The sequence below is a fragment of the Glycine max genome, chromosome 18 (assembly GCF_000004515.6).
Source record: "Glycine max cultivar Williams 82 chromosome 18, Glycine_max_v4.0, whole genome shotgun sequence".
NCBI classification, from domain to species: domain Eukaryota; kingdom Viridiplantae; phylum Streptophyta; class Magnoliopsida; order Fabales; family Fabaceae; genus Glycine; species Glycine max.
This window is the reverse complement of record NC_038254.2, coordinates 11,409,760-11,434,941: the sequence shown is the minus strand read 5'-3', so window position 1 is coordinate 11,434,941 and position 25,182 is coordinate 11,409,760. Positions and strand designations below refer to the sequence as shown.

General features: G+C 39.6%; 1 protein-coding gene and 1 non-coding gene across 2 annotated transcripts; one reads left to right on the top strand and one right to left on the bottom strand.

Moving 5' to 3' along the window:
• On the top strand, positions 1-23,654 carry LOC100805556 (citrate synthase, glyoxysomal). Its single transcript, XM_003551859.5, has 13 exons — positions 1-426; positions 1,741-1,921; positions 8,322-8,407; positions 8,680-8,784; positions 10,159-10,221; positions 10,421-10,530; positions 10,806-10,925; positions 11,091-11,166; positions 11,300-11,373; positions 21,430-21,550; positions 22,065-22,162; positions 22,266-22,389; positions 23,262-23,654. Exons 1-13 carry the CDS (start codon positions 172-174, stop codon positions 23,391-23,393), a joined length of 1,545 nt encoding a protein of 514 aa, XP_003551907.1. The 5' UTR covers positions 1-171; the 3' UTR covers positions 23,394-23,654.
• Positions 23,655-24,814: 1,160 nt separating this feature from the next.
• TRNAM-CAU (transfer RNA methionine (anticodon CAU)) lies at positions 24,815-24,886 on the bottom strand. Its single transcript has one exon. It is a non-coding gene; the product is annotated as a tRNA-Met (tRNA).
• Positions 24,887-25,182: the final 296 nt, after the last annotated feature.

The window sequence follows — 25,182 nt, the reverse complement described above, 5'->3', positions numbered from 1 at the left end:
CTCTGAAACACGTGCATCACTGTCCGAAACATTTTCTCTTTTCCTTCAAACATCCAATTCAACTCCGTTCCGCAAATTCATTTGCATATACAATCGGTTGGATCATTCCACTTTCTTTCAATCATTCCAATTCCACAACCAACGAAAAATCATTATCAACACAACAAAACAATGTCAAAAACAACAACTTCTTCTTCCGAACAAACTGCACGCAACCGTTTGGCCACCCTCGCAGCTCACTTGCTTCCCTCCGACGCCGCCTCCGCCACCGCGATCCTCCGCCCCCACCGCCTCTCCGCCCCCGCCGGATCCTCTCCGCCGGTGAACCTGAAGGGTACTGTCACCGTCGTCGACGAGAGGACCGGCAAGAAGTACCAGATCGAAGTCACCCCAGATGGCACTGTCAGAGCCTCTGACTTCAAGAAGGTACTGCTGATGCTGCTTTTCCTCTTCCTTTTCGGATTTCTTGAAGTAGGTTTTCGTCAAATTTTGTCCTTTTGCATTCTTTGTATGGTTTTGGAGTTGGGGTTGGTTCCTCTTTTGAATGGCTGTTTGTGGTGTATTTTGATATTGATGTGCTTTTTTCGAGAAAGTTGTGGTTTCGTCGACAGATTTTCTCTTGGCCATCGAAAGTGGTTTGAATTTGGTGAATTGGGTTGTGCTCAGTTTTGCTCCTTCGTGCTTGGATAAATTACTTTTTTAGTCCTTCAAAGTTTTTAGCAATGTCACATAGGTTTTAAAACTATGGAAATTCCAAACAAATCGACTTGCTGGTTTATCTAAGTCTGTAAACTTAATTACCTACAGGCATTTTGGCTCCTGAACACATGTTAATATAAAGTTGGACTAATGTGATTGACATTTTTTTCATGGACTTTTTTGAATTTCCTTAGTTTCAAGGAGGAAATAGGTGATTTACCCAGTTTCTTGAATTGTTTGGAATGAATGAATTGCCAATTTGGTCTAGGGGTCGGTTGATTTGGTTGCTGACATGATCAAAATGACAAAATGATAGCTGAAAATGTAAATTGTCAATCAATTTGCTGTTCAAAAGGCAGAGTTGGGATGTTAAATGCTTGTGTGGCATCCAACTAAAGCACCCACGCGCGTGCCATGATATTTCTTATATATGTCACTGTGCCCTCAAAATTGGAAATTTTGAAGAAATGTTTTTCCTAAGCTCTTGTTTAAGAGCAAGACGATAATTTTGAGAATTGTGGAGACGAAGGTGAAAAAAATGGTTTTTAAATGGAGAAGACAAAGAGGGGGTGGGGGGGTCGGTTTCATCAAAATGGTTTCAGGGATCATTTCATTAATGCCAGTGACCAAATTGACAGACTGCTTCAATTGCTGGGATCAAATTGGTGATTCACTCATTTGGAATTGGTGTCACTCTTTTGTATTTGAAAATACGCATAGAAAACAGTAATAACAGAGAAAGAAAAGGTTGTTTTCACTGTTTCTTACGCAAACTTTTGAAAAAAAGATAAATAAATAAAATGAAAACAAGGTGACGCTTTTGTAATTAAAAGTAAAAACAGAAAATAAAATAGGTTTTCTCAATCCAAACAAGCCCTAAGGTTAGTAAGGTATTTTTCTTTTGTAAGTATTTTATTCAGATGTTATAGTGACATGCTGAAATGGTTGGTGGGGTGTTTTGGAATTAATTGTAATGATGATTGTGTATGTTAATATTGTTCTAGTATTTGATTATGAGGTTTTCTAATTTTTGATTTGTAGATATCAACTGGGAAAAATGACAAGGGACTCAAACTTTATGATCCTGGCTATTTGAACACTGCTCCTGTCATCTCAAGGATTTCTTACATTGATGGTGATGCTGGAATCCTTAGATATAGAGGATATCCTATTGAGGACTTGGCAGAGAAAAGCAGCTTTATGGAAGTGTCATATCTCATAAGTGAGTGTTGTTTAGAAATTTTCTTGCATGCGCATGGGACTTATGTGGCCATTGCTTATTTTTTTTTTTTTTGAACGGCCAAAGATAATATTATATATATGATAAGAATAGTACCAGGGGTACTACAAGGAAACATAGGATATAGTATCTCCTAAAACACAAGAACATAACCAGCAAATGAGAAGCCAACAAAGAATAACAATGCCCAACCCTACAAATCACAGACTAGGTAAAAGACAAAGACATAGCTGAGGACCATTGGTGAAAAGGAACATTGAAGTCCTTTTCCCACCCCCTCAGCCATGACCAAGTGAGAAAGATTGCATTATCCACCAATTTGGAAATGACAAAAGGCTGATTATTAAAAATCATGTCATTTCTGAGGTTCCATATCAATCTTGTAGCTGCTATCCACCAGACCTTCCTCCTTCTATTGGAGCTCCTCGAGCCAGCCAAGGAGCAATGCTGAAGAAAGTTATCCATAGGGTTGCTGTGCAGAGCTCTATCTTCCTTGACCCAAGAATTAAATTCCCACCACAAAGGCATAATTTTATGACAAGTGAAAAATAGGTGGGAGGCAGATTCGACTTGGCTTTGGCAGAAGGGGCAGAGGTCATTTTGAAGGACAATCTGCCTCCTAATTAGGTTTTCCTTAGAAGGAAGCCTATCCCAGAGTAATCTCCAAGCAAAAGATAAAGCTGTAGGGGGGATTTTGATTTCCCATAGCTGTCTAAAGCCACTAATGGGCTGATGAGGTAACTGGTCAGCTTTGATACAATTATAAGCAGAGTTTGTAGAAAAAATCCCACTTGGTTCAGCTCCCCACACCCAAGAATCCATCAAGGCTGCGTTAGTGCTTATTGCTGCAGTCTGGTCAATAAAAGCTGAAGCACCCCCCAGTTCATTGTCAAATAGACATCTTCTCCAGGAGAATTTCCACTCCCAACCAGATTCTCCAAAGATCCCCATGCTTGCCACTGTCTTTAATTTTTGGGATGATATTTGATATAATTCTGGGTATTTGTCTTTAAGAGTAATTCCTTCTCCCACCCAAGAGTCTTCCCAAAATAGGATTTGATCACCACTGCCCAGTTTCCAGTGAAATTGCTTATTGATAGCAACCATGCTGCTGTGATGAGTAATAGATCTTAAGTCAGACCACCAAGAGGAAAAAATCTGCTTAGGAGGGCCCTCTTCCAAGCCTCTCCAACCCCTGTACGTTGAAGTGAGTATTCTGCTCCATAGATGATCTTGTTGCTGAAACATCAACCATTTCCACTTGATAAGGAGAGCTCTATTAAAAGCCTTGATATCTTTGATACCCAACCCTCCCTTTTCTTTAGGAGCACACACTTGGTTCCATGCAACCCAAGCTATCTTTTTTTCTTCTAAATTTCCGCCCCAAAGAAATTGTCTTTGAATAGCAGTGAGCTTCTTAATGATTGCTGAAGGGACCCTGAAAAAGGACATATAAAACAAAGGCAAAGCTGTCAAGACAGCATTAATTAAAGTAATTCTGCCTGCCATAGAGATACTTCTCTGGTTCCATTTATTCAATTTGGCCTCAAATTTTCTGATTAAAGGCTCCCACAGCACCTTCCTTCAAGGGTTAACACCTATAGGCATCCCTAGGTATGTGAGTGGGAACTGCAGGGGACCACAATTCAAGTAGTCAGCAGCAAGACTACACCACTCCTCAGATTGGCCAATTGCACCAAATTGGCTCTTAGCAAAATTAATTCTAAGGCAAGAAACCATCTCAAAGCTTCTAAGAATAACCTTAAGAGCTGTAACATTATCCATAGTGGGTTCCCCAAAGAATATGGTGCCATTAGCAAATTGGAGGATGTTGACTGGAACCCTTTTCTTACCTACCATAAAGCTGTGGTAACAATTTTTGGACACAGCTTCCCTCATCATACCTGTCAAGCCTTCAGCAACCAGATCAAACAAAAGTGGGGCCAAGGGGTCTCCTTGTCTCAAGCCTCTTTGAGGCTTAAATTCTTTAGTTGGGCTTCCATTCACTAGAATAGATATGGATGCTGATGAGAGGCAGCCCTTAATCCAGCCAATCCACCTTTCATGAAACCCCATTCGTCTCATCATATAAAAGAGGAAATGCCAAGACACAGAGTCATATGCTTTTTCAAAATCCACCTTGAATACCAGACATGGCTTCTTAGATCTCCTAGCCTCCTCTACAACCTCGTTTGCAATCAAAACTCCATGTAGCAGCTGTCTGCTCTTAACAAAAGCTAGTTGCCTTTCATCTAATAAGTGGTTCATGACCTTGCTTAGCCTATTTGATAGGACTTTAGCAATGATTTTGTAAACGCAGTCAATGAGGGATATAGGTCTGAAGTCACTAATAAGTTGGGGGTCCTTGATCTTGGGAATGAGGGCAATGAATGATGAGTTAAGGCCCTTAGAAAATACTGCATTCACATAAAATTCTGAGAAGAACCTTAGGAACTCAGGCTTCAGCTCGTTCCAGAAGTGCTTTATGAACCTAAAATTAAGTCCATCTGGCCCTGGACTTTTGTCACTCCCACAAGCCCACACAGCACTAGAGATCTCCTCCTCTTTGAAAGGTTCCACCATCATATCTCTCTGGTTAATGGATAAAACATTAAAGGACACCCCATCCAGATTGGGTCTGTTCAAGGAGGGTTCTGCAAATTTGCCTTGGAAGTGCTGGAGAATTGCAGCCTTAACCACAGCAGGATTGTCTACCCATCTACCCTCAATGTGCAACCCTCTCAAGGCATTCCTTCTTCTGCTAAAATTTATGATTTTGTGAAAATAAGAGGTGTTGCCATCACCCTCTTTGATCCACTTGCTCCTAGACTTCTGTCTCACTATTGATTCATGAAGAAAAGACTGCTCCCATAGGTCAGCCTGTGTCCTCTTGAGCTCTTGGACTTGCTGATCAGAGGGATGAGTTGTTAGAGAATTCTCCAAATCGTTCAACTTTTTCTGTGTTTGCTTCACCTTGCTGCCCGAATCTCCACAGTTATCTCTGCTCCAAGTTTTTAGCCTATGCTTGAGGGTCTGAAGTTTGCATTTTAATGCATAACCCCCCCATCCCATAGGCTGATTTGCAGACCAGCAGTCCCTGACCACCTTAGTGTAATCCTTATTAGACAGCCAAGCATCAAAGACCCTAAAAGGCTTAGGGCCCCAATCAGTGTGTTTAGAATTCATGAGAATGGGGCAATGATGACTAGCACTCTATCTAGCTTGCTCTTGCAAGAGCCATTAGGCCTAACCCAAGTAAAAGGCTTCCCCACACAGGGAATATCATCTACCTCCATTTGAGCGAGCCAATCATTAAATTCAGCTATAAGATTAGCATCTGAATTGTAATGGCTGCTTCCCATTCTTTCAGCTGGGTGTCTAATGCAGTTAAAGTCTCCTACAAGGCACCAAGGCTGAACCTGGGACTGGTTCTTCCTTGAGAATAACATCTGCCACAATTGCCTCTTGCTTTCTATCTCACAAGGAGCATATATATTGGCCACCACTACTCTCTGCATTTTTGCCAACCAAACCCCCTCCAGCATGATGAATCCCCTTTCAGAAATTTTGACCTCAACCTGAAAGCTGTTATTGTTCCAGACACACAATAGCCCCCCTGCAATATTCACTGCAGGGAACCACTCTCAATCAAAGTCTAAGTGGCCCCACAAAGCCTGGCACACTGCCTTATCCAGAAAGTCCCTCTTAGTTTCTTGCAAGCAAAGAAGGTCTATCTTATGTTTCCCAACCAAACTCCTGATAGAGGCCCACTTGATACCTCTACCCAGCCCTCTAATGTTATATGACAGGATATTCATTTAAGAGATTTCTTGTTCCCCAGCTCCATTGCTTCTTTTCTATCTCTGCACTCCATAGAGGCATAGCTTTGAAGAATATCTGAATTAGTTGTAGGTGCCTCCATGCCTATGTTTTCTCCAAGATGCCATAAGTGCTGAGCCTCTTCCAACACCTCAGCACTGCACTCAATAATGCTTTTTAGTCTCCTTTCTGCTTCCACATTATTCTAATTGTTAGCCTTATCCTGGTTGGCAGTTTGAATTGCTGAAGCATCATCTCCTTGTTGAAGTTGAGGGTGATTTCCCTCAATGTGCAGGGGACGAGCTTTGTGGAGGTAGTGTTTCTGTCTAATATAGACTTTAGAATACTTATCTGGAGTTTCTTTAATGGGTTGGGCTACAGATAGTGAAACCTCCTGATTACACCCCTCAAATTTCGAAGTTGGGCCTATATTGTTGCTTGACCCACCAGTTTTTTGACTCTGGTCGTGATGCACACCCGAGAGAACTACAGGGTAAACATCCTGCTTACTACACCCCTCATATATCGTATTTGGGCCCTTATTGTAACTTAGCCCAGCACCTTGATGGGTCTGTCCCAATGTTAGAAGAGAGTGGGATTGCATTACGTGGACCTCTTCTCCCCCAATATAGCTCTGGTCAGCTGATGATCCTGTTCCAACGTTCAAATTACTTCCCGATAGGTGATTAGTCTGCCCTCGTTCTTGCTGTATTGCCTCTTTTGTGTTTACTAATCCCTTCTCAGGTCCTGTATGGCTGTCTCGTAGGTTGAGCTTACCGCAACAGGAGCCCTGTATACCTTCGTCGTCATGTTTTGACTTTTCGTGGTAAGTAACGTCCATTTGGGTTTTACCCAGAGGTCTGAGCGCATGTCGGCACCCAACGGTCCCTCCCTCTACCCCTTGGGTATCAGACGATGACTGTTTCCGGTGGTGCATCTCCTATGAGAAGGAAGAGCTAGTGTCGCCGTCGTCTATGACGTCGTCCGATAATATCTCCTCCGACCATCCCTCAGACGGCGAGTTTGCTTTCCGGGTCAACCCGACTTCGAGCCCCATCTCTTCCACAATCCATACCCGATACTCTAGGTCCCCCACATGAATGTGAACCTCTGTCCTTATCGATGGCGGAAGAGGTGTCCGCACCAACAGCCTAGCCCGGTCCAGTCGATATCTGTCTTCTGTGTCGTCATCTAGCTCAATGACATCGCCGATAGTAGCTACAGCTTTTCTGAGATGGTCCAGTTCCCACACCTGAATCGGGAATCCCCACACCTGAAGCCAAATAACCCTGTTGTTGGGCCTGCAGTCTGGCGTCCACTTCTCCAGAGAGTAGAAGAGGGAATTTCCGGATTCCATCTCCGAACGAATGATGTGCTGGGCTTTCTGATCAGGCATCCCAGGAAGAAGGACCATATCATCTTCGAGGAACTTAGTGCGTGTATTGTACCCTAACTCCCAAGCTATACGATCCTCTAAGGTCCCCACCTCCATCACTTTCTTTAACTTGCCAACCCAGGCCTCCTTGCACCAGTACCCCCTATCTTCTTCTGGGTTGATCAGAATGGTTGTTATTGTTGCCTCCTCTCTCTTTGTGCCTCCTGTATACGCCCCGTTAGTCGTTATGTCCGCATATGATCTCCTCGGAGGTCCAGTAGTTGCCCCACAATGCTTACTAGGTCCGTCAAAAGACTTCCTCCCATTGGAGCTCTTCTGTTGCAAGTCTTTTTTCATTGCTGGCCTCTCGAACCTAGGTAGGTTGACGAACAATTTACAGTCATTGATGAAGATGTTATCCAGTCTCACCTCCAAGCCTTTTACGCCCGACACTCCCTTAAACCGCACGAAGCCATATCTCCTACCTTCCTTGTTGAGCCTTTTAGCAATATATACTTCACGAACATCGCCCCACTTTTTAAAATAGCCCCATAGCAGCTCTTCGTTAACTTCTTCAGGAAAATGAGTGAAATAGAAGGAAGTGATATCAGCATAGTTCCTCCAGTTAAGGCTGTAGTGTTTAGAGTGTCCGCCTGATTCCAAGTTCTTTGATTGTCTTCCCGTTAGTGATTGCTTCTTCATGGCCTTCGCTGATCTTCTAGTAACCACCGTAGTCCAGTTATCTTCATCAGCAAGAGTGTTGACCCGTCCCTGGACATTGATTCGTTTCCCACCATGTAGGTTTTCCTCTCGATCCATGCTCCTTCGTCTCCATGAAGACCCAGTTGGTGTTCTTCTGTTTTCGCTCCATCTCTCCTTCCCTCGAGTTCTGTCTCTCGCTCTCTCTCTCTCGCTCCTTGGCAGTCTCTCGCGCCCTCACTCTCTCTCTCTGTGTCTCTCTCTAACTCTCTCTCTCATCTCTCTCCTGTGGCCATTGCTTATGATAAGTGAATGGATTTTTCTTTTCACTGATGATTAGCTGAGATACAGAATTTATATCAGCAAAGATGGATACAGTTTAGGCTGGTGTAGGGTCCTTATTTATGAATCCTGTTAATTACAGGCTTCATTTTATGAATTACATACATGTATTTAGTGTTTATTAACTCTACCTTTCTTTGTCTTTAGTGTATGGAAATTTGCCTTCTGAAAGTCAGTTAACAGAATGGGAGTTCACCATATCTCAGCATTCAGCTGTACCACAAGGAGTTTTGGTGAGCTTTTCTGTTATTAAATGACTTACTACTGGTTTAAGGACCCAATTTCCTATCTGGTAACCTTCTGGTTTCAGTCGGTAACCATTTTTAGATTTGTAAGAAAACCACATCTGTTGTATTATTGCTTAAAATTTAATATGCCAATTGTATTTTATATTGGCAAAAAATGTTGTCATGATTATATAAAGGAGAGTAATCAGGTTGTTAATTTTTTTTGGAGAAGTACAAGTGTATTAATCTAACAGCAGCAGTATACAATTGTTTTGTAGGATATGATACAATCAATGCCTCATGATGCACATCCTATGGGTATGCTTGTCAATGCCATGAGTGCTTTGTCTGTTTATCATCCTGATGCAAATCCTGCTCTCAAAGTAAGTAACAGAGACTTTGGTCAAGTTCAAGTTACTGAACTTTTGATCTGTTCAGCATTGATTCACAAACAATGATAATATAAGATTGAACTTTGCAAATCTTACCTTTGTTATGGAATTATGTTAATTTTATTTTGTAGAACTAATATTTTTTAAAATTTCTATAGTTTGCAAACCTTTTAGCTTGTTTCATTTGATTTTTTGTGAGTATTATATACAGCAACGAACTTTGATTCTGTCAAGATTAAAGGGACTTAGCTAGGTAAGGAGGAGGAGAGAGAATATATATTCTGAATAATGTTCTCTTGTATACAATGAGATGACGTGTTTGATCTTGGATGTGATATTGAAAACAAAGCTCTAAGCTCTATTTATATTTATACAAGACTCCTAATCCTGATGAAACGAGGAAACAAATTGTAAAAGTAAAGAAATATGGAAGGTATTCCTAAGAGATTATCTAAGATACTCGGAACTATTCTAAATTTATAACCATGATATTATGAGATATGCCTCTAGGATATTCTAATGGATTCTAAACATTATGGGAGTCTCTGAAGATTTTAGATCTCTACGAAATTGAAACTGAAAATTTTAGTTTCAAATTAAAACTCAGAACTCTTGTAACAATTTATAAATTAATGTTATTTTGCTTTAAGTTTTCTGAACCCTGAAGATCTGAGTTGGTAGCTATTGCCTAAGATGATTGCACTATTTATGGGAGTCTCTGAAGATTTTAGATCTCTACGAAATTGAAACTGAAAATTTTAGTTTCAAATTAAAACTCAGAACTCTTATAACAATTTATAAATTAATGTTATTTTGCTTTTAAGTTTTCTGAACCCTGAAGATCTGAGTTGGTAGCTATTGCCTAAGATGATTGCACTATTTAAATGTATAATGAGACAAGTAATCAAAAGATCTGCATCGTATTTTCTAAGTTTGAACTATTGTTTACCTCAGCTTTGATGTACTTACTTAAGAAAAGGAAAAATAGGTGATTGTTTTCCAGTCAATTTTTACAGTAGATTCTGCCAAATAATGCTAAATTGTTCTATTGAAAATAATGATTTATTTTTAATCAATTACTGCTGTCACAATTAAATAATGCTTAGTTGTTATATTGAAAAAATTGGTACTCCCAGAATTACAGTTTGTTGAATTACCTGCCTGCCTCTCTTTTAGATTTGATGTCGTTCATTATTTAGATAAGTGATTCTCATGGGATATTACATTTTCCTATGTCTTAGTTCAATACACATGTGAGTGCAGAGTTGTACTCTATTATTTATTAGGATTTAACATGTTATTGCCTTCTTGTATTTGATTCAGGTTTGGCTATTTCTTTTAAAACTTTTTTATATTTTAATGTAGGGTCTTGATATCTACAACTCAAAGCAAGTGAGAGACAAGCAAGTAGCACGGGTTATTGGAAAGGTTTGCTTATTCCGTTGTCTTTATTCTTCTTAAGCTTCTGCCCCAGATATATGTAATAAGTAATTCAATTATTCTGAATGCTTCTCATGTGCTTATTGGTTATCTTCTGAAATTTTTGTGAAGTATTCAAGCAATTCAATGCTTATTTGCAAGCTGTCCAACTGCTATGTAACATCATCATTTTCTTCTTTGATTGCAGATAACAACAATTGCTGCTGCAATTAATCTTAGATTGGCAGGAAGGCCACCTGTGCTTCCATCCAACAAACTTTCTTACACAGAGAACTTCCTATACATGCTAGATTCTTTGTAAGTCTGATTGATATTTGTAATAACCTGAAGTTGTTTTTTGTTTTTAAGTTATTTTTTCTTCGGAGTTCTGAGCTTCATGATGGTTTTCTTTTTTCTCTTCCTCTGATATAAAAAAATCTATATCTTATCAAAAGTAATATCATTTACTCACCAAAAAAAACCAGTATGATTTAATCTTTGATGGTAGAATGTTAACTACATACTAATTGATTTTTATTATCATGAGATTTATCAGCGTAACTTAAATAAAATTTCCATATCCATGTTTTCAGTGGCAATCGATCATATAAACCTAATCCTCGGCTAACTCGAGCACTGGACATTATCTTCATCCTGCATGCAGAACATGAAATGAATTGCTCTACATCTGCTGTACGACACCTCTCATCAAGGTAGACATCTTACTACTTAAGCAAGGGAGTCCTGCAAATCAAACTTACTGAGTCTGCTTTGACTGCTTTTAAACAGACACAATTTGGTCTAACTGGCAATTTTCCGAGCAAAATGAAGCAACCTGTCTTATATTATGTAACTATTACCTTATTTGTACTTTGCAGTGGTGTTGATGTATATACTGCTATTGCCGGGGCTGTTGGAGCTCTATATGGACCTCTTCATGGTGGAGCCAATGAGGTAATATAAATGGTTTAGGATGTTCTCATGATTATTTTCTATTGCTTATTTAAATATGGAAAGCAAACAAAGCAGAAGTCTAACCTTTGACTATACTCATTGAACAAGGCTAATGTAACTTTTGGTTTTGCAGGCTGTCCTCAAAATGCTGAGTGAAATTGGAACTGCTGAGAACATTCCAGCGTTCATTGAAGGTGTTAAATCCAGGTGGCTATTACTCTTTTTTTTCTTCCTTTTCATGTGTCTGTTTTCCCTATCTGTGAAGAATGGTGATGGTGTGATGACATGCTCTTTTGTGACTCCTATTTTTTGGGTCTCTTCACAGCCAGCAGGGAAAATGATAATTTTATTTGATATATTATCTGCTGCTTATTAGAGTATTACATTACTCAAAATGTATTTTTGCTTTAATACAGTAATCTGTTTGTCTAGTTAGTTTGTGATTAGTTAAGAGGACTTTAGTGTGTAACAGCTAAGTGCCAGCTGTATCAACTAACTTAGGTTAGTTGACAGTTAGGTTAGTTAGATGTTAGATCATCTATATAATCTGAACTGCAATCAGTTAAGACTTGGGTTGAATAACATCAGATTTCTCAATCTCACTTTCTTCTCTCTCTTTCAAATTCTCTCAACTCTAATATGGTATTCAGAGCTTAGGTTGAAACCTAGCTTTTGTTCATGGCTTCCGCACCTATTTCTTCTTCTCCTCCTCCCTCCCCTCCGCCTTCCTCTTTGCCGTCGACTGCTTCGAAGATTTTCGTGCACTCTATCTCTTGGAAACTGCATGCGAAGAACTAACTTCTCTGGCTTTAACAAGTTGAACCTGTGGTCAAGAGTCATCACCTTCAACACTATCTCATAAATCCGATTATTCTGCAGAAGTATGCTTCTGTTGAAGATCAAAATTCTGACAGTCACTGCTGAGTATCGCAACTGGGAGGAACAGGATCAGTTTCTTATTGCTTGGCTTCAGTCCACTATTTCTGGCGACATGCTTACACGAGTGATTGGTTGCAAATTTTCGTGGCAGTTATGGGACAGAATTCTGTTGCATTTTCAATTGCTCACTCAAGCTCAAGTTTGTCAACTTGCAATGAACTTCGAGGTCTCTCTCTTGATAATCACTCCATTACTGATTATCTTCTTCATGTTCAGAACCTGGTTAATGAACTTATTTCTATTGGTGAATCGATGCCTGCGTCCAAGCATCTGAATTTGATTCTTGATGGCCTTCCTGATGAGTATGACTCATCGATTTTAGTAATTAGTACCAAATTTGATCGACTTTCGATTGATGAAGTCAAAACTATATTGTTAGAGCACGAAGTGCGAATTTAATGATCTAGAAAGCGTGCCATAGGTTCTATTAACCTCATTGAAGGTCTCTTTGGCAATTCCTCTCGAGAATTTTTCTAATCCTAATTCGGCCCAATCTGTGAACCCTAATTCTCAGATTCAAATCAATTTGACTACTCAGCCCTCTGGTGACAATTCCTCCAATGATTACAGTGGATATCAATTTTTTAGTGGTTGTGGTGGTGGCCGGAATAACCACGGTGGTCGTGGCTCAGGATGCGATGGTCGTGGCTCAAGACGCAGTGGCCGTGGCGGTCGAGGTCGCTTTGCTGATGTGCAGTGCCAAATTTGTTACAAATTTGGACAAGGTGCATCATTTTGTTATCATCGTCTTGAAGAGAACTATGTTCCACTCTTCCTCCACCTGCTGCTGCACAAGCTACTTCAACACAATCTGTTCAATGGGCTTCTTCTGCTCAGCCCTCACAGCAAGTTCAGTATGCCCAACTTATTCAGTACATAGTTCCATCTTCACAGTATGGTTATTCTCAGACATATATTGCTGCTGTTCCACCTCAATACACCTACATTCAACCACCACCACAAGTCAATCATCTTGTTTCCAAACAGCAAGCTATTCAGCCTCAGGTTTTTCTGACTAGTGCTTCTGCAACTCCTATTCAGAGTTGGTACCTTGATTCTGGTGCTTCTCATCATGTGACTAACATGTCACAAAACATCCAGCAAGTAAAAAAATATCTCGGAAGACTTTGGTGATTAAGAGAGATGGTTAGAGAGAGAAACACCGGGGAGGGGAGAGATAGGTTTAGAGGCAAGGAATATCAGAGTGATAGAGTCCGCCATAGGGATGCAACCCGAAGGGAGTACACAGGAAACACCGGAAAAGCCTCGCAACACAACGCCACATCAAATTGGAGAGACAACCACGAAATTACGTCCTTCTACTTCACCCGATTTGGAGATGACATAACAAAAAGGGAGCTGTGGTATCATTTTAAGAAATGGGGGGATGTTAGAGAAGTGTTTATAGCAAAATGCAGGAACAATACGGGCAGGAGGTATGGATTTGTTAGGTTTAAGGGGATACGAGACGCACAATACATCGCGAGACAGTTGGATAAGGTTGTTATTGGCGGGTTGAAGTTATATGTCAACATCCCCAAGTATGAACGGGAGCAGCTAAGGAGGAACGAAAATGGCGGAAGCAACAGAGCCATCACGAGAAGATCAATATAGTGGATGACCGCGCCAGATACGCTCAACAGCCAACACCAAAATCTTACTTGGAAGCGCTGACACGAACTAATTGGGTCCCGAAAAGTCAAATGGTTATCAACAACCATGGTCACAGTCGTGGATCTTCTTCCTCGCTGGTCCACATAGAGCTCGGAAAGGAAGACACCAAATGGTTGAAAGATGCATGGGTAGGGAGATTACAAAATCCGGCCCTATTTGAGAGAGTAGAGGACGAGTTATGGTGGCTGACGGGGGTGGATTTACAGCCCAGATACATAGGAGACGACATGGTTCTCCTTCACGGGATTACGGACGAGATTGCAGAACAAGTGACGAATGCAGATTCAGATGGAGGTTCACGATTTTTCCACTCATTGGAAAGATGGAATTCGGAAGTGCGAGTGGGATGTAGACTCACCTGGGTTTACGTTTGGGGATTACCACTCCAAGCGTGGAGCTCGAAACACTTTCGGCAGATCACGGCGGCTGTGGGGGACTTCGTTGACATGGATGATGAGGTGGAGGACAGACGGCGGCTAGACCGAGCTAAGGTGCTTATCAAGACTTCGTGGGCGCCGAATATACAACATACCATTGACGTCGTCATTGATGAAGAAACCTTTAAGGTGCATGTAGCGGAGGAGTGTGGGGGTGGATGTCGTAGCCGATATGGCCCGAATAGAAGCGTGGGGGGATCGTCGGAGGAAATTGACTCCGACGATACCCATCTCGACTGCATCACTCCAGTTTCCGCGAGGACGAACAACCTCGAAGCCATGCCGTATCAGTCGGAGAAGCTGCCGGAGAACTTGCTACTTGACGACCACCGGACAAATGCATTACCCAGCGGTCACAATAATTACGAAGACCCACTGGGTAACGAAGAGGACCGGTCCATTTTCAGCGCTTTAGACCATCAGATTGATGGTAGAATGCTGGATATCCCAAAGAAGGCCCCAACGGTCACCGACAACTGCCATGGGGCAGCCGACAACAGGCGTCAACAGGGCATAGGCTCTCCTAACAATGGAACAGAGCCTCAGACTTTTCACGAAAATGGTAATGGAGACAGGGGGGGAGGGCAGCGGGGTAAGTAACCATGGGGAAGGGTTCACTGAGCCACGAATGGGTGACACCTGGTCACCACGTGGCGGTAACCCCACAAAATTTCAAACTGCAGATATTATAGTGGATGGGTCACATACGGGGCAGAATAGTGGGGTAAATAAAGGCCCAAATAACGGAATGGGCCTTAGCTTAGCAAACAAGCACTTTCTACAGTACACCCCCTACGAAATTGCTGGTAATAAGGGCCTCAATTCACAAAACAACAAAGCTCTAACAGAAAGTGGCTGGCTGGTGTATTCTAGAAAAACGAGGGGTCAAAAGAAATTCCTTGTAGGTCATCGTGCTCCAATACCTATGACTGAAATTACTGGACCTAACCTAATGACACAATGCACACAAGAAGGGGTTCAGCAGAGGGAATTACAATGCACACAAGAAGGGGTTCAGCAGAGGGAATTAGATTTCGTGGAATTAACCCATGCCAATGATGTAATTCAAAATAATGGAGAGGGAGGTGACAATCCAGAGCCCAATAATCAGCAACATCAAGAGGCACTGAACATATGGAGGAAGGCAAAGCAACTGGGAGTCTCAGGAGTGGAGGAGTAGCAAGTAATCATTGATCAACTCAAGAAGATGGAAGAAAGAGATAGGCTAGAGGCAGAGAAGAGGGGTGTCAGCATAAGGTTTTAATGAATATTCTCTCATATAATGTAAAGGGACTGGGGAGGGGCATATAGTGGGCAGCAATAAGAAGATTAAGAAAATTGGAGGGACCAGATATGATTTGCCTTCAAGAAACGAAGAAAGAATTCATAGACAAAGCCATGTGTCAGGCGATTTGGGGGGATGCAGAGGTGTCATGGGAGATGCAGCCTGCTATTAATTCAGCAGGGGGTATTTTGTGTATGTGGTGTGAAAACTCATTTAGACTTCAGAGGAAAGTTATTAGTAACGGTTTTATTTTTTTGGAAGGGGAATTGATTAGAGAAGCTCAACAGATCAACATAATTATGATTTACTCACCATGTGACATTCATGGTAAGAGATCATTATGGGAGGCAGTCAAACATCTAAAAGAAGCAGCAGCAGGGGTGTTCTGGTGTATATTGGGTGACTTTAACTCAATTAGAGACCCTGAAGAAAGATTAGGTAGCAGCCAAAGGACTCTCATAGACAGCAGTATCAATGAATTTAATGACTGGATTCACGAATTGGAGATGCTCGAGGTTCCTTGGCTGGGCAGGAAGTTTACCTGGATCAGACCCAATGGTGCCTCTAGGAGTAGGCTGGACAGGTGCTTGGTTTCCCCGGAATGGCTGAATAGATGGCCTGCAAGTGTCCAAATTACACTTGCTAGGAACTTTTCAGATCATTGCCCACTTCTTCGATCAAAGGCTGTTGATTGGGGCCCTCGACCATTTAGGGTCCTGGATTGTTGGCTCTCATATAACTCCTTTAAGAAAATAGTTCAGCAATGCTGGAATTCTCAATTGCAACCAGGCTGGGGAGGTTTTGTGCTCAGAGAAAAATTTAAGAGATTAAAACAGAGGGTGAAGATTTGGAACAAGGAAGAGTATGGTGACACGTTCAAAAAAATTAAAATGATCGAGTCTGAATTAAACAGGATGGAGGAAAATTCAAGTCAGAGGCAGCTATCTTCCCAAGAAGATCTTGAGAGAAAGCACTTACAAGAAGCTCTATGGGCAGCAGCAAATGCTCATGAATCGTTGCTAAGACAGAAAGCAAGGGCTAGGTGGATTAAGGGGGGTGATTGTAATTCACGTTACTTTCACCTCTTGATGAATGCTCACCGCAAAAATAATTATATTAAAGGGGTCACAATTGATGGGGCATGGTTTGATGAGCCGCAGAAGGTGAAGGAGGAAGTCAAAAATTTTTTCTCACTAAGATTTCAAGAACCGGTATTTAGTAGACCTACATTGGATGGTATCTCTTTTCAGACTATCAGTCAGCATCAAAACAATATTCTGGTGGCCCCTTTTTAGGAGGAGGAAATTAAGGAAGCTATTTGGGACTGTGGGAGTCAAAGAAGCCCAGGGCCGGATGGCTTCAATTTCAAATTTATAAAGCAATTCTGGGAACTGCTTAAGCCTGATGTGCTTCGCTTTTTGGATGAGTTTCATGCAAATGGAGTGTTCCCAAGGGATTGTAACGCATCTTTCTTAGCGTTAATCCCAAAGGTGCCTGATCCTCAAATTTTAAACGATTACAGACCCATATCTCTTATTGGGTGCATGTATAAGATAGTTGCTAAATTGCTGGCTAAGAGATTGAAGAAGGTGATGTCTTCTATCATTAATGAGTCCCAATCTGCCTTCATTGAAGGGAGACAGCTACTTCATAGTGTAATCATAGCAAACGAGGTAATTGATGAAGCTAAGAGAAGCAATAGATCATGCCTAGTGTTCAAAGTGGATTTTGAAAAGGCATATGATTCGGTATCTTGGAGCTTTTTGTTCTATATGTTGAAGAGAACAGGCTTTAGTCCGCAATGGGTCAAGTGGATTGAAGGATGTGTTAAATCCGCTTCTATTTCTGTTTTGGTGAATGGAAGTCCGACTACAGAATTTTTACCTCAAAGGGGTCTACGGCAAGGGGATCCATTAACACCCTTTCTTTTTAATATTGTCGCAGAAGGTTTGAATGGGTTGATGAGGAGGGCTTTGGAGGAAAACCTGTACAAAGGTTATTTGGTTGGTGCTAACAATGTGCCTATCAGCATCTTGCAGTATGCGGATGACACTATTTTTTTCGGTGAAGCATGTATGGAGAATGTTGAAGCAATAAAGGTTATGCTAAGGTCTTTTGAGTTGGTATCAGGATTGAAGATTAATTTTGCTAAGAGCTCCTTTGGTGCTTTTGGAGTAGCAGCTCAATGGAAGCAACTTGCGGCCAAGTATTTGAATTGTAGCTTGATGGCTTTTCCTTTTGTTTATCTGGGTATTCCCATCGGGGCCAATCCGAGGCGGGGTAGGATGTGGGATTCTATTATTCACAAATGCGAAAGAAAACTCTCTAAATGGAAACAAAGGCATATCTCATTCGGGGGGAGAGTGACATTGATCCAATCCGTACTAACATCCATTCCTATCTATTTCTTTTCTTTTTTCAGGATACCTCAATCAGTGGTTGCCAAATTAGTAAAGATCCAGCGTAGATTCCTTTGGGGAGGTGGGCATGATCAAAAGAAGATTGCTTGGATAAGCTGGGAGAAAGTTTGCTTACCAAAAGAAAGAGGAGGGCTTGGTATTAAGGATGTCAAAGCTTTTAATATTGCCTTGTTAGGCAAATGGAAGTGGCATCTCTTAAACCATCATCAGGAGCTTTGGATTAAAGTAGTGGAGTCTAAATATGGAGGGTGGAGGGGATTGGAGGAAGGAGATAGGGTAGCAAGCCAGTCATTATGGTGGAGGGACTTAAAAAGGGTCGTTTGTCAATCATACCAAGGAAGGAGTATTCAAGAAGGCTTTAGATGGAAGGTTGGTGCTGGTCATAGAATTAATTTTTGGGAGGATAGATGGATAAGCCAGGATATATCACTAGCAGAAAAGTATCCTAGGCTTTACCTTATTTCACTGCAGCAACATCACACTATTAGTCAGATGGGACAACACAAAGATCATAGGTGGGAGTGGCATTTTACTTGGAGGAGAAATCTGTTTGACAGTGAAATAGAATTGGCTGTCAACTTCCTTGGAGAGGTAGAAGGAAAGATCATCCAGCATCAAGGTGAAGATGGTTGGGTATGGATTGGACACCCTTCAGGTATCTATTCTTCTCATTCTGCATATCACATGTTAAGGGAAGGGGGATCAGTTGCAAGTAAGGAGCAAGTCTTTGTGGAATTATGGAAACTGAAGATTCCCAGTAAAATAGCTATATTCGCGTGGAGATTATTTCAAGACAGATTGCCAACAAAAAGTAATCTGCAAAGAAGGCAAGTGCAGATCATGGATGCATCATGCCCTTTCTGTGGAGGAATGGATGAGGAGGTTTCCCACTTATTTTTCCACTGCACAAAGATTCGGCTGATTTGGTGGGAGACTATATCTTGGTTGAATATCAGCAGTGTGTTCCCTTCCAATCTAATACAACATTTTCTTCAGCACTCTTTCGTGCAAGTGGAAGGTATAAGAAGCGGCAGGTGGCAAAGTTGGTGGATGGCTGTTGTTTGGTCTATATGGAAGATGAGGAACAAAATTATTTTCTCCAACGATTCTTTTAATGGTAGCAAGCTTTTTGACGATGCAGTATTTTTAGCTTGGACATGGCTCACAAATTTGGACAAAGATTTCAAACTTCACTTTAACCAATGGTCAACTCACATCCGAGAGGGATTTCTGTATCAGAGTAGGAGTTGTAGTAGTTATTAGTTACCTTATTTGTAGCCATTCTATGGTTACTTTTCAAACTACATTAGTTTTTATTTTGGAACCATGAGTATGGACCTAACTTTTTGTATTTTAGTACCTCTGGTACTTTTATCAATATATTAATAGTTTTGCTGATAAAAAAAAAAAGTTCCAGCAAGTGACTCCTTTTGAGGGGCCAGATCAGATTACTATTGGAAATGGCCAGGGTCTCATCATGTGACTAACATGTCACAAAACATCCAGCAAGTGACTCCTTTTGAGGGGCCAGATCAGATTACTATTGGAAATGGTCAGGGTCTCAATATTAATTCCCTAGGTGTCTCAACCTTTGCTTCTCCTCTTAATCCTAAAGTTTCTTTTCTTTTAAGTAACTTATTGTTTGTTCCTTCAATTACAAAATTTCTCATTAGTGTTAGTAAATTTTGCAAAGACAGTAATGTGAACCCCTCATCCCATGAGCTAGCTTTTGGGGTTGAGTTAGGCCCAAACCTAAATTCTAAGATGGTATCAAAGCCTATCCTAGATTCATTAAATGGGCCACCCACCGTATTATCGACTCACCAAGCCTGCAAGTACTAGGTGTGAGGGGGTGTATTGGAAAAAATCCAAGTCCCACATTGACTAGAGATAAGGCAAAGATAGAATATACAAGTGGGGGGACAACCCTCACCTCATGAGCTAGCTTTTGGGATTGAGTTAGGCCAAAACCAACATTCTAAGGCTATGGTTGGAGACTTAAAGTTAACCAAGTTTGGTTCTGAAGACTTTTTTGATCCTACTTTGTATATATCTATTGTTGGGGCTTTGCAATGTGTCACTATTACCATACCAGAAATTAACTTTTCTGTTAACAAGGTATGCCAGTTCATGTCTAGGGCTTCTGAACAGCACTATATGGCTATGAAAAGAATTCTGAGGTATCTAAAAGGGGCTGTGTCTTAGGGATTAAAATTTCAAGATGCTTCTCTTAGGCATTGTAACACCCCGAATGAATCACGTCGGAATGAGAGGGATCTAGAGGCTATAAAGATATGAGACTGTACAATTGAGGATGACTTAAAGGAATTAATTGATATTATCTATACGAACAAGATGCATCTACTTTTCGGTAACCTATCACTTAAGAACTCCATAGTTAAGCGTGTTTGACTTGGAGTAGTTATGAGATAAGTGACCTTCTGAGAATTTTCCCAGAAAGCGTGAGAGTAAGGACACAACACGTTGAAAAGTATCATGTTGGTTTGTGAGGATAGTCAATGATCTTGAGAGTAGTCGAGCGGTGTCAAAGCTGGTTGTCGAGGTCTCGAAAAGGACTACCTACAGAGGGTTCTGATTGGTGGAAGATTTTGATCAATAAGGATGTTGAGTGAAGTGTCACTGTGCAAAGTGTCATAGTGTGAGAGTCGCCGGGAAGTCGACAATTAGGGGCATTATAGGCATCCTTTCTCTCTTCATGTCTATTGTGATGCAGGTTGGGTATTTGATCCTGACAGAAGGTCAACTTCTGGAGCAGCTATTTTTCTTGGACCTAATCTAATTTCTTGGTGGTCCAAGAAGCAATCAGTTGTAGCTAGATCGAGCACTGATGCAGAATATAGGAGTATGTCTCTTATTACAGCAGATGTGACTTGGATTCAGTCTCTTCTTTCTGAACTCCAAGTTGCTCATACCACTCCTCTCATTCTCTGTGATAATACAAGCACTGTCTCTCTTGGTCACAACCCTGTTCTTCATTCTCAAACTGTACATATGGAGCTTGATCTGTTCTTTGTTAGGGAGAAGGTCATCACCAAACAGATTGATGCTGTTCATGTGCCTGCAGCAGACCAACTTGCTGATATTCTGACCAAATTCCTCTCTCCTGCTTCATTTGTTTCATTCAGATCCAAGCTCAGAGTAGTTGAAAGAATTTCTTCCAACCCCTCATGAGCTTGTGGGGGGTATAAGAGTATTACATTACTCAAAATGTATTCTTTGCTTTATTACAGTTATCTGTTAGTCTAACTACTGTGGTTAGTAGTTAGTTTGTGATTATTTAGTTAAGAGGACTTTAGTGTGTAACAGCTAAGTGTCAGCTGTATCAACTAACTTAGGTTAGTTGACAGTTAGGTTGGTTAGATGTTAGATCATCTATATAATCTGAACTGTAATCAGTTAAGATTATGGTTGAGTAACATCAGATTTCTCAATTTCACTTTCTTCTCTCTCTCTCTCTCTAATTCTCTCAACTCTAATATTTCTCCAGGAAACGAAAGCTCAGTGGTTTTGGACATCGCGTGTACAAAAATTATGATCCAAGAGCAAAGGTCTTGAGGAAACTGACAGAGGAAGTGTTTACCATTGTTGGCCGGGATCCTCTTATAGAGGTGTTTATCCATTTTTGTGCTGCTGTGTATCTGTTGTATATTCCTTACACTAGATATGCTGTTAAACAATATCAAAATTGACTTAAATGCCTATGCATTGACAGTGTAAAACAGTTTTATACTGTTATCCAATCACAAATCACCGTTTGAATTACTTTAAGATAATTATTTTAAAAGTCAACAAACTTATCACTCATGGTGTGTTGTGATTAAAAGAGTATGTAAAACTTTTTATACTGTCAATACATAACCTTTTTTCTCATCAAAATATTTTCATTTTGAAAGTTTTTCTGTACATGTTATTTTAAGACATTTTTTTTAAAAATCTGTTGCCAACTATTTTGTATAGTTTTTACATATAATGTATATATGTACAAGTATTTGAAATTAATTCAATGACGATTCAGTCAAATTTTGTTACAGGAAAATTTCTTATGCTCAATGCGATGTCAATTCAGTTCAATATATTTAGTTTGAACTTGAAAGTTTCATCTGAAATTATTTGATTGTGCAGATTGCGGTTGCCTTGGAGAAGATTGCACTGTCTGATGAGTATTTCATCAAGAGGAAGCTATATCCAAATGTTGACTTCTACTCTGGACTGATTTACAGGTAACCTATTATTACATCCAGTTTTCGTAACCAGGGAGGATAACACATGTTACTCCTCCCAGATTATATGACTAGGATTGAGCTGATGGTTTTGTGCCACCAGGGCCATGGGCTTTCAACCTGAGTTTTTCACTGTTTTATTTGCCATCCCTCGAATGGCTGGGTACTTGGCACATTGGCGAGAGTCATTGGATGATCCTGATACAAAGATTATGAGACCTCAACAGGTTATTTCCTTTCTTTAAATAATTTCTCTGGTTATATCATGATCTTGCATATTGGCATAATCATTCCTGTTTAATTTGTGCTGATATATGTGTGTGTGTATGTATGTATGTATGCATGCATGTGTGTGTGTGTGTGTTGTTGTGCACCATTTGGTTCCTTGAAAATGGTTTCTTACCTAGTTACATCAGTGAGGCTGAATATATCTTTAGCGTTGGGAAATATTTGTGAACACAACAGACTGATATGGTAAACCAGTATATATGCTGCTTAGCGGTCATTATTAGGCTTGATGTTGTGGTGGAAATGACTTAAGCGGGGTTAGTTTTAGATTAACGGCATGTTCGGATAAACTTCTCCAAAAGCACTTATGGAAGAAAAAAAGAAGAAAACGAAATTAGCTTCTTCAACAACAAAAATTAGCTTATGCATAAGCTAATTTGTAGAAACTCTCTTATATTAGCTTATTCAAAAGGTGATTTCTAACTTATGTCTAAGCTAATTTTAACTTATGAGGAAACTTATTTCATTTTTCTTCTTCTATTAGTGTTTTTCAAGAAGTTTAAAATACCAAACAATATTTTGCTGTTGTTTTCTTGGTAGTTGATGATGTTTGATTACCATATCAGCCACACAAATGAGATGTTAATGCATAAACCATGTCTGTTTGTGCAGCTAGTGCTACAAAAAATCAAGGCATAATTGGCCCATTGATCCCAAATTGTCCTTTGACTGAAATATGTCCACATTAACCTGAACTGTTTCATTATTATTATTTTTGAATCAACATTTTGAACTGGCCTAGGGCAAATATAACCACCATTTTACAGGTTTTGGATTTTGGAGCTCTTATTATGACTATTTAATGTTCCAGGTTTATGTTGGGGAGTGGTTGAGGCATTATGCACCAATCAATCAAAGGACTACATCAAGTAACACTGACAAACTTGGTCAATTGGCTGTATCAAACGCCTCAAAGAGGCGACTTGCTGGATCTGGGGCTTAACATAGTGAAAATGCCAAGTGGTCAATAAAGTCCACTTCAGAGAAAAAATTAATTTTTTTTTCTGGTATATAAAATAAGTTTGTTTGTTTATGAATAAAATTATGAAGTCAAATAGATAAATAACATCATGAAATCAGTTAGACTATGGTTTCAGTATTTTTTTTTTGCTATCTGAAAAAAGAAAGACTCCTTGTATTTGCAATGTCATAACATAAATTGTATAATTCTGAAATCTCAATATGGAATGTGGATCAGATGACAGATGGAGGGTAGTACAATTGTTAGAGGTTGGGAGAGACTAAGAAAAAACTATAAATTAACTCATTATAAATTGTTTAAAGGGAAATGACTGGTTTATTAATATAATTTATAATAGAATATTAATGTTGTAAACTTAATGGAAATAAAACTTATTATCTTCGTTGTTTATGACTTTTTTTTAATACCTAAGTTTACTTTGGTATAATCTGAATGAGGTAAGGGGTTATCTTTAGAAGCATGTCACTGCATAGATTAAGCAAGCTGGTGGAATGTTGATGGGATTTGCAAGTTCCAGCCATAAACTATTCGAGTAGGTCATGTAATTGTTGTGGACTTGCTGTAGACGTTTCAATGCAAATTTAATGAATGTACATATTTTAATGCAAATTTAACGAATTAAAATAAAATAAAAGTAATGTAAATTCAACGAATTAAAGTAAAATAAAAGCAAAAACAGTGAATTTGACATCCATTCTCTAACCTTTAAATGTCACAAGCTATTCAAATAATTTTTTAAAAAGTTATATGCTATTTTAGCTAGAGATTAAGAATTTGTCAATAATCTCTTTTAATAGGTAGTGCTTAATGAACATGGAAAGAGTGATTAGCCGGAAATTTAATTTTTGATAATAGTGCCCTCTGGAGAATCGCACCATTAGAGTTAGTTATCATCATATTTTTAATTTTAAAATATAAATTCCAAATCATCATATATCTATCCTATATTTTTCTCTGCATGTAATTTATGAATAATTATCTCAAAAGAAGTTAAATAAAAAATTACTTTGCTATATTTAATAAATTTTATTGCATGTGTAAAAATATTAGATATAAAAACCAAAAATCGTTTGATAATTTTTTTGTTTTCGAAAAATGTTACCCTCCGATATGTGAAATTAACTAAACTTGTACGTCATTCGTTTTCTTTAATACCGTAGCTTTTGTTGTGTATTATTTCTGAATTTGGTACCATAGTCTCTTTAGTGCAGGACAATAAATTAAAGCGTTTCAAAAATAATTTATATACAAATATTTTTTTTTTTTATCACTGCTTGTGTTTACGTATATATCTTAATAAAAAATAAACTTGTACCAAAAAAAGCGTAAACTTGTATCTGAATTTGATTAAAAGGAAAAAAATAAAATCGGAAGCCACTCTTTATCAGAGCCAGGTTTCGATCCTGGGACCTGTGGGTTATGGGCCCACCACGCTTCCGCTGCGCCACTCTGATTGTTGAGATGATTTACATAATAATATTAATTATTCAATACTTTTATGGTATTTAATAAACGGAACTGTGTTCATCTTTTTGTTGGTGCGTAAACAGTTCTCTTCTTAATGCCTACGCTTTAAAATTTCAAAACAACAAAAATAGAAAAAAAAAAAGAATGCACAAGAGAATTGAGGTTTGCAAACTGTTTTGAGGTTTGGTTGTGGGATGCTCACAAACTTGAGTGTGGTAAGCAAATGTTGCAATGTTTGGTAGTTAGCAAAGCAATGAATTGTGTGGGAATGGGATGAATTTGA

What these genes read in the sequence shown, in the direction of transcription:
- LOC100805556 (XM_003551859.5), top strand. Translation starts at nt 172, where the DNA reads ATGTCAAAAACAACAACTTCTTCTTCCGAACAAACTGCACGCAACCGT. An exon ending in GCCGGGATCCTCTTATAGAG is followed by an intron (nt 21,551 to 22,064) that starts GTGTTTATCCAT and finishes TTGATTGTGCAG; the next exon opens with ATTGCGGTTGCCTTGGAGAA. An exon ending in AGATTATGAGACCTCAACAG is followed by an intron (nt 22,390 to 23,261) that starts GTTATTTCCTTT and finishes TTAATGTTCCAG; the next exon opens with GTTTATGTTGGGGAGTGGTT.